We start from the raw sequence: 16,029 nt of genomic DNA, 5'->3' as shown, positions 1-16,029 counted from the left end.
AAGGCAAAGTGTTTACAGCCAGTCTGGGAGTCTCTTCTTGAAGGCATTCATGTCCTCGTTTGGACAAGTAGGTGTTTCAAGAATGAAAAAAAGAGTTTCAAACTATATCTTACTTAGCCTCCTCCATATACCTGGATAAAGTGGGTGTGATTCCTGGATTCTCTTGCTATTGGCCATTCAATGGCCAGGTGGAAGGTGTCCAAACTGGTTTTTAACAGTATGTGTGTTTTTAACATGGTTTTCCCACTAGGATGGGAACTGTGGTAGTATAGGAGCCATGTTGAACCCATATAGGAACATGGATGGCGACAGAGAGATTTCTATGCAGATATTTTCCGTTTGTTCCTCCCTGACACTCGGGCAGGCCTTCATGGAGGAAGTGCTAAAGACATTTCAAATGGCCAAGAAAGGAAGCCAAGACTTGACAGCAGGAAACAACTTCCTGAGTCGGTTTGGGGATCCAACCAATGCAGAGGAAGCACAAAGTGTTAGAGGAGCTGTACTTTGAGCAGCATAAAGGCAGGATCTCTTATGTAACTGGGTGGATTTATAAGTTCCAAGTCAAACACAGGGGGCCCTCAGTAGGTAATTGTCTTCTCTGGGGAAGGGGTTGAGTCTAAAACCCTACTGGTGCTGCTGGCCAAGCACAGCAGTCCAAAGCAACAAATTGAAGATTTGCCACCTTTTTATGGAGGAGTATTAAACCGAACCCCAAAAACAAAGCACTTAAACCAGTGTTTTGTCCATTTATGCAGCACTGAATTGTATTGTACACCTCTGTTTTTTGCTCGAGCTCTGCTGTGGGGTTTGTACAGCGTGTAGAAAGAATGAATACCAGAAAAACAGTATTGTTTGAACCGGACACACCACTTGTTGGTGCCTTGTTTAGTTGTTTTTGTGAGTTTTCAAAAGAGAAAAGAACCCTAGAGACCTAGGGTTGTAGCACTACAAGGTTTTTGATTAAGAAACAATTAATTACACGTTTATTATTTAAATAATATCCAGATTAAGCTGTTAACTTTAAACCGCAACCTTTTCTCCCTGTTTTAGCCCTCTCAGCTGTTTTTCACCCAGAAAAGATTTACAGAAATGCCAGCTGTGTGATTTAGTATGTACAGGAAAATGGTGGTTTTGCAAAATAATGATGTAAGCCTGCCCAATGCAGGTCAGGGGTTCAATGATTACATGAGAATTTAACCTGTAATTGTTTATTTTGTCAGACGACTTGGCAATCACAAAATAATGATTTCAGTAATGTTGTACAAATCCCCATTTCATACTCAAAACAGACAAATGTGTGAATGAGAAGTAAATTCTGAGTGTATAAGAGCCAGTACAGTACACTACATTGCCAGGTGTCAGCTGTGATGTGCAGTTTTGTTGTTTGAACAAAACTGAAAAGACGATGAAGAAGAAGAGATTCAGCCATTTCCCAATTGTTCAACCCTTTTAGCGTAGATAGAACTCAACACCGAGCATTTCTGTGGGTGCACGTCACTTTCACAATGAAATAAATCAAAACCAGTTTACAATGTTTCCATAGCTGAAACTGTACATCAAATACTGCTGCAGTTGTAGGGCTAAAACTAACAGTGACTTTCATGATTGGTTAATTTGACCATTACTTCCTTTGAATTATTTTTTGTGAAATTCTTTTGTATAAAAATATCAGACATTTGTTAAAATTGCCCGACACAATGCCTGTTTAGTCTGGCCAACAGTCCAAACCCCAAGTATGTTGCATTTTCACTAATATAAGACAGAGAAAATCTGGATCCTATCATGCCAGAAAGTGCCTCCATTTTGGCTTTTGCCATATGACTTCAGCACCTAAATTAACATCAAAATAAAATCTTGGAGTAATGTGACTGATCATCACTGTGTCTCACATTGAACATAGCCCTTGAACATCTCACAAACTGGAATTGTATGGACTTTAAACTGGAACATGTGTATTCATTCCAGTCAGATTAATGTATCATGGAGGAAGTAAAGTTTATGTGAGCCCCACAAGATGAGAGGAGAACACTGCTTTTACACAAAATCCCACTGGTTTTAACACAGTGCCGGGGTTTGCGGTTTGTTTTCAGGTCTCTGAAGTCGTTCTGCATGTGGTTCAAGTTGAGGACTCCGGCCTGTTTGATGAGGAATGCTCATCAAAATAAACTCAGCTGGGCTGACTTTTCTTCCTCCTGACAGTTGAAAAGCTGCATCAGGAGGTGGAGGGGTTAGCCTGCAGAGGGCTGGCGTGTTGCTGTGTCAAGCTGCAGGAAAGCTGAACAAACAGCAGTGTTTGTTTGTCACAAAGCGGCGTGGTCATACAGAGAGCTGAAAACATTAATGATGCTCTGACGGACAGGCGTTACATGAAACCAGGCTTTTGTTTGTGCTCAGGGAAACTTCTGGAGCTCAAGTAATGAATCTTCAGGAAAAGGCTGCTTCATGAAGGCAAAACATGCAACCACATTTAAGTAAACCGCATTTCTGCGTCTTCCACTGTAAGCACGCTGGAGGAGAAGCAAGGTTGGCTGAACCACAGGGATGAAAACAAGGCACATGAGCTCCTTATCTGGCCCCAGACTCAAATATTTTCCCTCACCAACTACAAAAAGATGTTTTCTCTCTATTTTGACTGCTGCCCACGACTATCTGAAGTATATCCGGTGCAACAATACTCCATTGTTTGCTTACAGGACGAACACAGAAAACTGCCTTTGAGTGAAGCCAAGAGTAGACTCCCATAGAAACTCCCAGACTGCAGAGCGGCATATCAGCGGCTGATAACCTCAGAGTGCACAAGACCGGAGCTGCGTATGTGTCTAACAATCTCTCTAGCTTTCAGATGGGGTAAAAAGGAAGACATGGAGGGGGGGAGGCAGGGAGCTTATCTTCCGACGGCTGGCTCAAATCAAAAGTGAACATACTGTATGCACAAGTCAGTGATGAATGCACCTCCACCCCATTGCTGCTTCCATTTGTCGGTATGGAGGATACACATCTGTTCTAATAAAACACAGAAAGAGATTTGTTACAGAGGCTGACTGTAGTGGCATTACCATACAAATCAGTGGCCCTTTTTTTTAGTCCTAGCCAGGACCTACTGCTTACTGCTGTATGAAAGCTTTTTGATTGGCAACTATTTGCACACTTCTTGCCAAAATTGAGATGATAAATAGAACCAAAAATAACGTTTTCACTGTCTTCTAGATTTTAATTCATCTAATTGTGGTGCCATATTCAGATAGTTCTTGACAAAAGTGTCCAAAGTTTGGTAGTTTCCATTGGTTGCATGACCTAATCTGGACTGCATGCCAGAATATAAAAGGTTATTTGATTTTAAAGCTGAGACCAGCAGCTGTGTTGGTCGGCCGACACAAATTTCCCCACCCTTTGGTGGCCACAGTTTGGGACCGAGGTGGCTAAAATTTGGCATGGAGGTCAAGTGTTAATGTGTGTGTGTGTGTGTGTGTGTGAGAAAGTGTGTGTTTGTGTTGATGCCAATTGGATAAAAGGGGCCTTGGGGGGTGGTCTATTGCAAAACCGTGAACAACTTCCAAATGGATTCGCCGACTTGCACAAGTCAAAGGACGGCTGATGAACTGTGCATGCAACCTGTGTGTGGCAGTGGGAGCGACAGCACAATATCTTTATGTGCTTTTGAATTGATTTCATTTAACAAACAGTGAAGAGTCTACTAGCGGCACATAAACTAAAATCAATTCATTAGTAAATCTCTTATTCATCATTTATTTATTTGCGTTCCTGTTTGCCATTAGCAAGGAAATTGGGTAGTTAGTGTGAGCAGCAGCAACTGCCACTGTGGCTGACCACACTGAAAAACTACAAATACAGTTAAAGACATCACGTCACTGCTAGCTCTGTGTGACAGAGCAGAATTAAGGTGGCGTTGCACGCTAAGGCTGCGTTCATGATATGTATTAGCCATGGTTACCTTTCAGGGATACAGCAGAGTCACAGTTATGACTGGGAAACTCATCTAATATCAGACTTTGCTGTTGAAAATTCAACCGTCCCTGAAGAGCAAACAAATGAATGCCTCCTCAAGTCAGCGAAATGCAAAGGTAACAACCCATATTCATAGTGCTGTATGGTCGGCTCATTTCCAATCTCTCAAACCTTCCCACATGATGTGAAGCACTATAAACAAAATAAACCCAAAACAGAATAAAGGGCTGTTATGGATTTTCACTACAGGGTTAGGGGTTATTAATCTACCTCTGCTCTCATTACGGCTTTTACTCTTTCACTCCTTACAGTTGCTTGTCATTTTGACCGTTACTACAGTACAGGACTCACAGCGCAGTGCTGTGCTTGAGGTAAAATGTACAGCCAGATGGGGAAACTGTGACTTCATGATCATGAATTTATCAAAGAAGGCCTGTAGTAAGAAGGAAAGTTGGAGCAGAGCTGTGGCTGAGGTGGGTGAGGAGGGGGGGGGTTGGACCGTTGGAAGTGGGAGTGTGAAGGGTTGGACCAGTCAAAAGTGGAGTTTAAATATAGCTGGCAGAACAGCACTCACTTGTTGTTTGTTGGGTGAAAAAAAGAAAGAGGCTCAAAGGAGAGCTGGTTCAACGTGTTGTTGACTGACTGCACCCCTGAGCTAATTTGTTACGGCCTGTGCACATGTATGAGAGTGTGACAGGAGCAGAGGCACACAGACACATCTGGAATCTGGAAGTCAGATCACTTAAGATTTGTATAAAGTAAAAACTACATAAAATACTGCTGCTTTGAAGTGCTTTAAATGACTTTTCAAACGCCCTTTTCCAGCTGGATGCGGTCATTTTTCAATATGTTTACTCATATTTTACACTGTACCATGTTTTTATGTTTTTCAAAAATGTGGGACTTTGTCCATGCGCAACTTTTTGCCTTCTGCCAAGCTGGCACCAAAAGCGTGACGGGATCAAATATTTGGAGGTCCAGGGTGCAGTTTTCCATGAGAACCACAGCAGTCAGACCATGTGGGAGCCAGATATGTTGCAAATGGAGCAGAGACCAGTTCACTCGCTGTTTGTATGTTTACTACAGGCGATTAGCTTCAGAGTGCTTTACAGCTCCTTCAGCAGCTCAGTGAAAGAAAACAAACTTAATTCTCACACGGGGTTCCTCTGCAGGTCTGTGAAGTTTGAAAACTACTGGAGGATGAATTTGATCATTTCCTGCTGTTGAGAAGTTTAAGAAAAACATAGAACAAGTCTGGAAGAGCATGAGAAAGACAATTATATCCATTAACCAAACTACAGTGTTTGCTGATAAGAATCACTCAGCTGTAAAATGGTTCAATTTCAATGCATACCTGTAGTGTCTCATGGGTATAAGTGTTGGTTCAGATATGTTTCCGTCCATCAACGGATAACACATTCGAGGAAATCAGAAAGAATGAATTTGTTGGCTTTAAAATAGTAAAAATGTAAAGCTAGTGAATATCAATCGAACATATCTATATCCGATATATCACCTGTAACTGTGACTGATCAAATCTAGACGTTCATGCTGCAGCCTTAACATGTGATTCCATTTGACTGCTGTAAATATACAGGCCAGTGCTGTTGCTATGAATGTATTGAACAGATTGGAGCAGAGCTGTAGTGACCCTACTGTAATCACAATCACTGAGCATGACTAAATGCCAACCGCCATTTTGTGAGGATGAGTGGTTGTAAAACACTGCACAGCAATTCTACATCAAATAGTGGGTAAAAGTTGAGAGCAAAACATAAAAGATGTAAAAATGTTCTGCAATTTTTGTAACACCTTTTAATACTTTTTGTCTATTTCTGCAGTAACGCTTTATTTTACACAATGTGGAATTCACTTCTGAGACAGATATCTGACTTTGGTTTTGTTGAGTTTCCAGCAGGAAAGAAAATCATTATTAATAATGGACATTTCATTTTCCAGAGATGTTGAATTACGTTACCTGTAGACCTAACATTTTATTTTTTATTGGATATAATTAAGTGGACGTGTAACAACTGAACATTCTTTGGTCTATTTTACCAATAATAATCTACAAATGACTTCAAGGAACATTCAGAAATTACAGACCTATAAAATACAGCATTTGTTTCATCTTTATTTCTCTTTTTAATGAATAATCACTGCTTATGATCCACAATTTTACCTATTTCCATTTTTTACTTTAATCTTGCCACTTTATAAAAAGGAGTTATATAAATAATAAATGTTCTTTGAGTTTGAGGTTGAAACAGTGTAACAGAAACAATTATCTTTCAAACATTTTAAAATAAAAACCAAAATCTTGTGCACTCTGCAGTTTTGCAAGGGGACGGAGGCGGCCAGCTTGGACTAAAAAGGGTTAATCCTATACTGATAAAAAGTTATCAGTAATATTATCTTTAATGATCTGCCTATATTTTCACTTGTTTTGATGAGAAATATAGACGTGTACGTTTTCATCCAAAAGTCAAACTTGTTCTTCCTAGTTGCTTTCTGCTGCTATATAATGTGTGTCATAAGATCCATCGAGATGTGAGGCGGAGGGAGTGACGGACGATGTAAACATGTCGAAACATGAGAGCAATTATGCAAGGTCCTGAAAAGTCACATGATGTCTGAGAATAGTGAGCGAGCGACATTACATCAATCCCGGACTCAGAGATACAGGCAGGACGACAGCGAATGTTTGTTTGTGGGAAGTGTGGGAAACACACAGATTGATGGTTTTCTTACACACATACTGGAATGTAAAAAAGAAAGCAGCATAAGAAATTCCATTATGGCACCATCACATGAATCAAACAGAGTTCTGTTTTTGTTTTTTATTTAATAAGCTGGTTCATAAATTATCGCACATAAAAGATTCTTTTCAATAGTTACAAAGTGGATAGCAACTTTAGTTAGCGCCTGGAAAAAATAAAACAAATGAGAAGAAGATTGTTGACAGTGGTGGTGGGTTTGATCTCCACAAATGAGGAGTTCACACAGCGCAGGAAAGAAGAGCCAACATGGGGGGGGGTTCAACATCCAACCACTGTCCGATTATATTCCTGTTACACAGACGGTTGACGTCTGTCCTCTGACTAGCAGCAAACAAAAACAGTGACATGCGTTTCTTATTTCAAAGCACATGCCGAAAAACAACAGAAGGAATGCTTGTTCCTGTTCTCCAGTGTATTCAAAATAGTCTTAAAATTAAACTGAGGGAGCGAGGAGGGGAATAAATTATAAAATTAAACAAAAGACAACACTAGCTACATGTGAGGCTCACGAAAACAAATCGAAGTAAAACTGTGTTGAAGTGGCATCTTCTTGGCTCGACTTTCCCCTTCTTTTCTCAGCGATGGATTTGACGAGAGGCTAAACGGGGGTTGGACAGTGGTTAGGAGGCAGCGAGGAGACGCTGGAGGAGCGTCTCCCATCATTCTTTTTGAAGTGGAACCAATCCCTGTTCTTCGCTTTATTCATTTCCTCTAATTCTTTCCTCTTTCCTACAACTATCCCCTCCTCCCCTTCTGATGGTCAAATCCCGGCTGACCGATGAGCTTCGGGGGCGGATTTGTTTAATAAGACTGTTTTGGAGGAACGGGAGGTAACCCGCCTCGCTGAAACTGGTCTGAAGGAGCGATGGGTGTCCGTCATTAGCTAACGCTAGTTTTCACTCTAAGAGGCCGAAATCCCTTTTTCTTGCTCTGGTCTGAGGATTCTAGCGGCCGCAGTTTCTCTCCGTGTGACGGGAGCCTACTTGGACATTTGCTGCTGGATGTGCTGCAGGAATTCATAGTAGGAAGAAGCCGACTCAGACCGATCCTCCACCAGGTGCTGGAAGAAAGTCGCTTTAGCCGAAGCGTCGTCCCTGCAGGAGGAAAAAGAAAAACAAGAGGGTTAGAGGGATAGCAGCATTGTGATTGTGGTCTCTATGTAAGGCTGGGTATGGTTTGCAAAACTCTTTTAAAAGAAGACAGCAGGGTTTGAGCGAGTACTGAACCGAGTAATCAGTACGGATAATATACTTTATACGAGTGTTAATCTGTTTTCTAACAATAAATATAGCATCCTTTATTTAAAAAAAGTTCTTCTTTTTCTCCTATGATCAATAACATTGCTCTGAAGCTGTTCAGTAAACAGTTTTCTAATAAATAAAGCAAATTCTGATCAACCCATAGCAATTTCAGGCTTGAATTTAACAACTTCCAGTTAGTCTCGTCCACATACGGTTTAAGCCCCGCCCATTCCGAGTACAGATATGGATACAGATAATGTAGTTAGTTGAACAGATAATGGTGTACTTGCTTATCCTGGAAGACAGACTTGTCCACGGTTAACACAAGAAGACAAGAACATCAAGAACTTTGTAAAGAGAAGAACAAATCTGACCACAAATATGGAGCCAAAATTTGGCTTTTTGTCCAACTAGACCTATTTTTCCCCTCATAAACACACACATAGGGAGAACACTTTAACAAAAATCCAACCACCATCCTACAATTAATGGTCTACCACCTCCATCCTCACCAAACTCGGAGCTTTTGGTCAGCACCAAATAAGTATTGGGGTTTGACACACAGGCCTAATTCTATATAATAAATACGTGCTGTTTAGTTATTAGAAATAATATGGCATTATATGAAGTTCAAAGTCACCACTTTTACATATTATTGAATTGGAGGAAAGCTTCTGGTCCAGTTCAAATTGAACCTATGACTGTCTCCCGAAATCTCCTCCAACCTGTCACGTGTATTTCTCATGTCAGTGTTGCAAACATACCACTCAGTCCATTTGTACTGACATCAGCCGTCCTCCACAACAGCACTGTGGTGTAAACATGTGGCTGAGTAACAATGCTGTGCCACAGAGGAGGAGAGAGAGGAAACAGAAAACAATGCGTTCCCTGTGGAAGCCTTTACCGCTGCTGTCAATCAGTGAGCTCACTGCTTACTATGTGTTTACACTGGAAATATTTCTCTGTCTCCACTTAAACATGAAACTGGCCACACCCTGTTTCTGCGCAGTGATGTGTAGTTGAGAGCAGCCTGGAAATGTATGTTTTTCAGAAATCAGCCAAAAAACCCATCTGTGGTGCTGTCAGCTTTTTCTACTGAACTATGGGAACTGAGTGTGATTCCTATTGATGGGAATTGGACACTAAGGGTACGGTTGCACTATTAGTTTCATACAGATGTATTTGTTGGACACAAACCATTCCAACTATAACCGCAATGTCTCTTTGATCCCAGCCAGGAACCTTTGTTGTCATTCCTGTTTCTCTCCCTCATTTCCTGTCACCGCGCCCTCAAAAAAAGATGAATATGAATTTTTTGATTCATAGTTTACAGAAGAAGAAAGAATACTTAAAAACATACCAAAGTCTTGTTTGGTTCGACCAAAACTCAAAAACAGAAAAGCAGCAAATCCTCGATTTGAGATCAGATTAAGACTAACTGTTAATAGATTTTCAGAAATAGCACATTGTAACCTGACAGAACATTTTGGTTTTACATTCCTTTTGGGTGGAGTGAAGAACAAAGTGGGCATTACGTGGTTTCAGTAGTCTAAAAAGAAGCAAAAATAAACAACAACCTAAAGGTATTTCATATTTTCTCGTCCACATTTCAGCCCTCAGAAGACATTTCACACACAGGGATCACAGCAGCAGAAGAAGTAAAGGCAGTGAATACAACCGTGGGTACTCCTTCCTACTGACTTATAATCAGAGATTCTGATGCAGCTGGTAACGTTGGTGGTAGAGGAAGTGAAACGCATATTGGCGTTATGGTAATCTGAGGTCAGTGCTGAGAACTGTCGAAACATCAACCGAATTTGAAAACGTTCAAATAAAAAGAACAAACAGCCCCTTTATGACCCTCTCAGACTGCAGCATCTGGATGTTAGAAGATGTGTACGGTCACACTGAGTGTTGGTAAAAGTCAGATGTTAATCCAGACGCAGTGCTTACTTGATGATGTGTATCATGGAGCTGAACGCTCTGTTGTCCTGCAGCCAGTCGAGGAATGCTCGCACTCTCTCAGACAGAGGAGTCTCCAGCTCAGGAATGTGACTCTGGGATTCATAAAGGGAAAGAAAGGAGAACCAAAACATCAACCACATTGTTGTTTTTATCAACTGCTGTGTGTTTCAGATAGGAGGCAGATAATGCAGATTCACGCAGGCATCTCGGTTACACCGTGTGGTGAACAGAAATATGCCCGTGGTTTGGAATTTCGGGGTTCGTAGGTGGCTCTCGAATGCATCGAACCCTTTCTAGACAAATACAATAAGCAGCATAAACACGAGCTGACAGTTGCTGTTTGTTCTGGGTGTTACCATCACGCCCACAGTGTGGTAATGACAGAGCTTTCTAGGTAGCTGCACGGTTTGTTTAAAGGCAGAAAAGCAACACCAGCAGATCTGTTTTGCTGCGTTAGTGGTTTGTTTTTTACAATCCACAAAGAAAAGCTTTTATTGTGAAATAAATCGGTGACTCATTTTCAGGGGAAACATGTACAATGCTGCATTGCATCATCCATGCAGCAACTGGGCTGTAGGGAGTGTCGAGATGTAAAACAATAGGACCATTTCCCCAATCACAGTTATTCTCATTTCCTGATGTGTTGGACGTGAGTGAAAGCTCCTTTCATATCATTTTCAGATGGTGGACAAGCTGCCTTTATCTGAGTTTGTATTACTAACCATGTTGGGGGGTATTGAAGCATAGTTAGGGCAGCCCAGAACATCACGGATGAACACCTCGCTGCAGCATTTGCCGATCCACAGATAAAACACCTGCGCAGACAGAAACAGAGCAGCGTCAGTACAGATATTTCATCTACCTGACACAGATTGAGGCCCTTGAAAGCCTTGTCTCAATGTATTTTAATATAACACATCAACATATTTGTGACTAAATAAGCAAAAAGCATAAAAGTTAAATAGGCTCAGATAAACATCCTTAGCTATCGTTTATTAAGAGTTGGAGGATGGAATGGATGTATCGCTAATAATAAGTTGAGAAAGTAGGTTTTCAGGGCCTTTAGGAAACAAAACCAATCATTTTAGTAGCTAACTTTCTGGTTTTTGGTGCATTTCAGCAGTTATTGTTTCATTCATTGTTCAGCATATGTTACAATCTGTATGTTTTTCAAGGCCAGTATGTTTCAAGCAGTTTTATTGTTTCAAGCTGTTTTTATTTTCAGCAGTATGTTTCAGCAGTCTCACCACTCAAACACATTACTTTCAAATATCATCTACTGTCCAGGGATAAACTGTTCAGAACTGATATTTCAGTGTCTTTAAAATCTTTCTTGTCCAAAAAACTATTCAAAACTGATTCAGTTTCCTAGCTGTGTTTTTTAATCAGGGTGGAAACCCCCTTAAATTAAATCATATGACACTAAAACTCAACAAAAACTGGGCTGTAACGCTTTAACCCTTTAACCCAAAGTATATTTAATTATATTAAATTATCTACACTTGTTAAGGCAAAAAAGACAACCAGACAGATTTGTGGCAATAGAGAGACAATAGAGAAATACATTTCCTTACTAAAGCCACACACATTACTGTACAGTGTGTAATGAATACATAATAGTGAAAGCTTACGTAGCCACAGTCCATGAGGTAAGCTCCATCTCTGCTCAGCCTCTCAGCAGACAGGTGGAGCAGATGAGGTTGGGGAACCACCGTGTCGTTCAGATGGAGAGCCCCCTGCAGGTGTGACACAAATAGTGCAACACATTTGTTTAAGGACATTCAAGTTTGTTACATTTATTTTGGTCCACTCACATACATACTAATTTAACAAGTACATATGTTAGTATTTGTGAAAAGTTTCAATTTATTAAAATAATAAGTCTCCACTAATTATGTAAGTAGCTTAAAAAGTGACTTTAACAAACGATATGAGCTCAGCAAGTTCTCCACTCCCACACATTGAATTAGGTTCACTGTTCTGTGACTAATCTGACAATATAATTCTCGTCTTGATCAGTCTTGTCCTACCTGGTCAGACATGTTGTCCAGCCGGTACAGGTCAGGATGAACCATCCGCATCAGCTGCTGCAGCGGCTGCGTCTTGAACTCACACATGGCGAAGACACGATCGTCCAGCCGCGTGCTGGTGCCTGTCCGCAGGGCTTTCTGGAAACATATAGAAATCTTTTTAATGTGTGTTTTGATCTTTATTTTATTTTCCATTTATTTGCACTTCGCTGTTTCCTGTTTTTCAGTCTGATGTTGGTTCTCAGTCACTTCACACTTAGGAGCTGCTCAGTTTTGTATCAGGTACTGAGCAGCAGATGGAGATAAATTAGACTGCTAGAGAGAGCAAACACTAATTGAACATCATTATATTGTAATGAAGGCGGATTAAACTAAGGCGTTGTCTAACAGACCTTTTGGGGTATTTGTCTCAGATGACGCAAAGGTCATGAGAGTGTCTGAAAGTGGACACACCCTGGATGTATGAATGAACAAGTCATGGCTGGATGAATACAGTCATTGAACATATATGGAGTCTGTATGACTGTATGATTGCTTTTATTACTGCCTGTGTGTGTAGAGGGAGGTGCAGTCATGACATAAAAGCAGTTCATTAAGATGTGCAGTGTTGATGTAAGAGTGGATTATTGGGTGTTAATATGGAATGTGTGAGTCAGAGTTCCCACTCTTTTTAAGAAATCATTTTCAATTCAGGACAGTACTTGCTCAGCAACAGTCATATAATTTACCGATAGGTCAAGTTTGTAATGGTAAGTCTGTAATTAACCAATATGACGTCAGAATGTGCTGATGCCTGTCGAGCAGCCCCACCTGTTTGAGCAGAGAGAGGATGTAAACGGGGAAGAGGCGCATGGCAGCGGGGACGACGAGGCCGGACTGCTGCAGGTTTGACACGTTGCTCTTGTAGGCGCTCACCAAATCCACAACCGCGTTCACCAGGGCGTCACGAGCGTCTGACAGGCTGGATGATATCGACCGGTCTATAGCTGAAATACGAATGTGGAAAACATTAAGTGGACAATGAAATGCATCTCGTGCAACAAACTATTTTGTTTCTACAAAGTCAAACAACAACAACATTAAGCCGTTGCTTTCTATTACAAGGATATATTAAAAAAAGACAGAGCTCGGGGTTTATGCTACAGACTCACCCATGTTGGCTAGCAGACAAGTGACGGCCTGAACATCAGCTCCAGCATACACGTCACTCAGTTGGTTGACCACCGGCAAACACAGCGTATGGACCCGGATTCGCCTTTTTCCTGCAGTGACAGACAGATGATCCTCAGAAGTGCACACAGTAACACCTCCTCACATGTTCAAACGTGGGAATCAGCCGATAAAACCACAAACTCTTACTGCTGGGAGCAGATGAGGTTTTTTTTTTTTAAAGTATATTTTTTGGGCTTTTATTGCCTTTATTATAGAGACAGACAGACAGGAAAAGGGGACAGAGAAGAGACGGGGATGACACGCAGCAAAGGGCCGTAGGTCGGATTCGAACCCTGGGCCGCTGCAGCAAGGACTCAGCCTCGTACATGGGTCGCCAGCTCTACCCACTGAGCTAACCGGGCGCCCAGATGAGGTTTTAAGGGTCTTACTCAAAAGTATCAGTAGTGTGTGTGTGTGTGTGTGTACCTTTACTGGAGGTGTAGAGCAGAGCAGCCTGGAAGCAGGCCAGAGAAGAGTCTGCCAGAGAGTCTTCAATAGACATCTGGACAGCGAAGGCAGAGTCTGGGTTCACATTGGCCAGGGACAGCAGGTCGGTGGAGCGCACAAAGAAGTTACCGTGGAACGTGTGGATGGATAAACCTGCGGGCGAGAAGACAAAAAAAACCTCAATCTAAAAAGAAAAAAATCTCCTTTCCACTCATTTTGTCCCTCTGTCCACTACAGTGTTTTTCCATGCCGGTTATCACCAGTTACCTTTAGTGCATCGTATTCTCATGACTGCCTCAAAGCCGATCTTCCTGGTGAGGTAGCGCTCCAGATCTCTCTGGAACTTCTCCAGTTGAGCCGGGTTGTGGATGTAATGGAAGGAAGGGTAGTAAAAGATGCTGCCCGCTGAATACTTGGAGATACATGCTGAAGAAGAGGAGGAAGAGGAGAGGGAATATTTTAATATACAATTCAATTTCTCATTAGAGATAAAAACGTCCCTAGTGGTTTTAAAAACCTTTTCCGCTTCAGCCTATTACTGTTAGCATTTAGCTTAAAGGAATACTATATGATAAATCTGAATTTTGAAAAAGGTGCCTCTGAAAAGTTTCTAGTTTTCTGTCATTGAGTACAGCAGCTCTAGTATCTTGGATTAACAGCAGCAATGCATTTCAATTATGACCCATAACTTCTAAACAAGGGGATCAACAATGGATAAGAGGATAATGTTGCAGGAGCAGTCTGAAAAGTTTCACTAGATGTTTAATGCTTTTTGTCCCATAATTCTGAACCTCTATTAGAACCCACTGTTACTGCTGTGAATATAAACTGACTGCAGCTGCTGTACTGTGTGAAGCCTTACAAGCCCACAGTCACTGATACTCAGTAGATTTTCAGTAGAGTATTCCTTTACAGTCCACCTGAGGTTCACTTAGCCATTATTCAGGAAATTCTGACCCAGTAATCTGTCCAACAGTTGTTGATATTTCACTCAGATAAACAAACGGACTGACACAACTGAGATCCACGGCCCTTTTATGGCTACAGAGACGGACACTGAGGTTGAATGTTGGGTCTTCTTACATAGCGAGGCGAGATCAGCGTACTGGGAGCTGAGCAGGAAAAGATCCACTCCAATTTGTTGACCTGAGCAGTCCAGTGCGAGTTTCTTATAGAAGTCTGTGGCTGGGCCGAGGTGCTGAACTCCCTGGAAAGATACAGACTTATTACCAAAGAATTTTTCTTCTTCTGTGTTTAGGGAGTTTTACTTTCTTTAAAGCCTCCTGAGCTATTAGATACACTCGTATCATTTTTGTTTTGATGATTTAAGTGTTCATTAAATGATGTATGCTATGGAAAGGATGCAGGCTGAGTGCATGTAATGTGTGTGCATGTTGGCTGATGGAGAGTATGATTTGTTCATTGTTGGATTTGTCAAGAGTTTATTTTCCTTTATTTCCATGTTTTTTTCTCAGCCCAAAATCCTCTTGAAAGCACAGAAGCCAAAGAACAGAAAATCACTTTCCCTGAAAAGAAAGCACATCTGTTCTGCGTTCCTTTATTCAGGATTTTTGGACGTTATTACTGTAACTTTTTGGCAGTTTATTCAGATCAAAAATAAAACACAGATGATAGAGATCAATAAATCACAGTCCTGGGACGACAAAAACACAGACTTTAGCTCCGCACTCTCCATAGATGCTCTAAACTGAAACAGGAGATCCAATTATGACCTTGTGGCAGGTGATAAAAGTAAGCTATGGCTTAGTACTGAGAATGGCAGGACAATACATAGAAATCCACGAGGGGCGTGTGGAAGACTAATTTTCTTGTTATATTTCATATCTTACATTCAAAAAGAAAGGAATTATAATTGTCATAAACAGCTCACAATGCCATAAACTGTCATTCATACCTTTGTGCTCGAGCGTTGGTTGGGGTCTTCCCTTGACTGCAGTGCACCAGCACCCAGAGTCGGCAGCTGGGTCTGAAAGACTGTGACGCGGCCCCCGGTGGGCGACATGAGCTTGAAGGCAGCTTGTAGCGCCGGGCCGAGGGCACTGTGGGTCTCCCTGCTCTGGCTGAACATGGCCGGCAGCGATGTCAGCAGGTCCTTCACCAGCTGGAGGAGAGGAGGGAAGGACGGAGAAATTAAATTGAGAAGGGATTAAGGAAATAATGAAGGAATAATGAAGGAATGGGAAGAACGAGTGTGATTATATAAAGCGTTGGTAGCAATTCATGTCCAAAAAAACAGATGGTGTACCTCTTTGCTTTCCTTCAGGTTCACCATTAGACTGTCATGAGACGGTATGAAGACGTCTGTAGAAAAAACAAAGAAAAAAAAAAACATCTGGATCACAGCAGAAAGATTTATGACCATTTCTG

General features: G+C 41.4%; 1 protein-coding gene across 1 annotated transcript in view; it reads right to left on the bottom strand.

The window, feature by feature from the left end:
* Positions 1-6,673: 6,673 nt before the first annotated feature.
* Positions 6,674-16,029, bottom strand: part of sec24b (SEC24 homolog B, COPII coat complex component) — a 22,797-nt gene continuing 13,441 nt past the window's right edge. Inside the window, exons 13-24 of the mRNA XM_035669060.1 lie at positions 15,908-15,965; positions 15,557-15,763; positions 14,725-14,848; positions 13,909-14,067; positions 13,621-13,794; positions 13,134-13,244; positions 12,793-12,968; positions 11,983-12,120; positions 11,584-11,688; positions 10,675-10,767; positions 9,941-10,044; positions 6,674-7,840 (exon numbers count right to left, since the gene is read on the bottom strand). Coding sequence (XP_035524953.1) covers positions 7,726-7,840; positions 9,941-10,044; positions 10,675-10,767; positions 11,584-11,688; positions 11,983-12,120; positions 12,793-12,968; positions 13,134-13,244; positions 13,621-13,794; positions 13,909-14,067; positions 14,725-14,848; positions 15,557-15,763; positions 15,908-15,965 — 1,564 coding nt within the window. The 3' untranslated portion in view covers positions 6,674-7,725. The remainder of the gene's footprint in view (positions 7,841-9,940; positions 10,045-10,674; positions 10,768-11,583; positions 11,689-11,982; positions 12,121-12,792; positions 12,969-13,133; positions 13,245-13,620; positions 13,795-13,908; positions 14,068-14,724; positions 14,849-15,556; positions 15,764-15,907; positions 15,966-16,029) is intronic.

This window comes from Morone saxatilis, unplaced genomic scaffold (assembly GCF_004916995.1).
Source record: "Morone saxatilis isolate NCDOM2014 unplaced genomic scaffold, NCSU_SB_2.0 Contig22, whole genome shotgun sequence".
NCBI lineage: Eukaryota > Metazoa > Chordata > Actinopteri > Moronidae > Morone > Morone saxatilis.
Note: the sequence above shows the minus strand (reverse complement) of the source record. Positions and strands in the feature narration are given on the sequence as shown.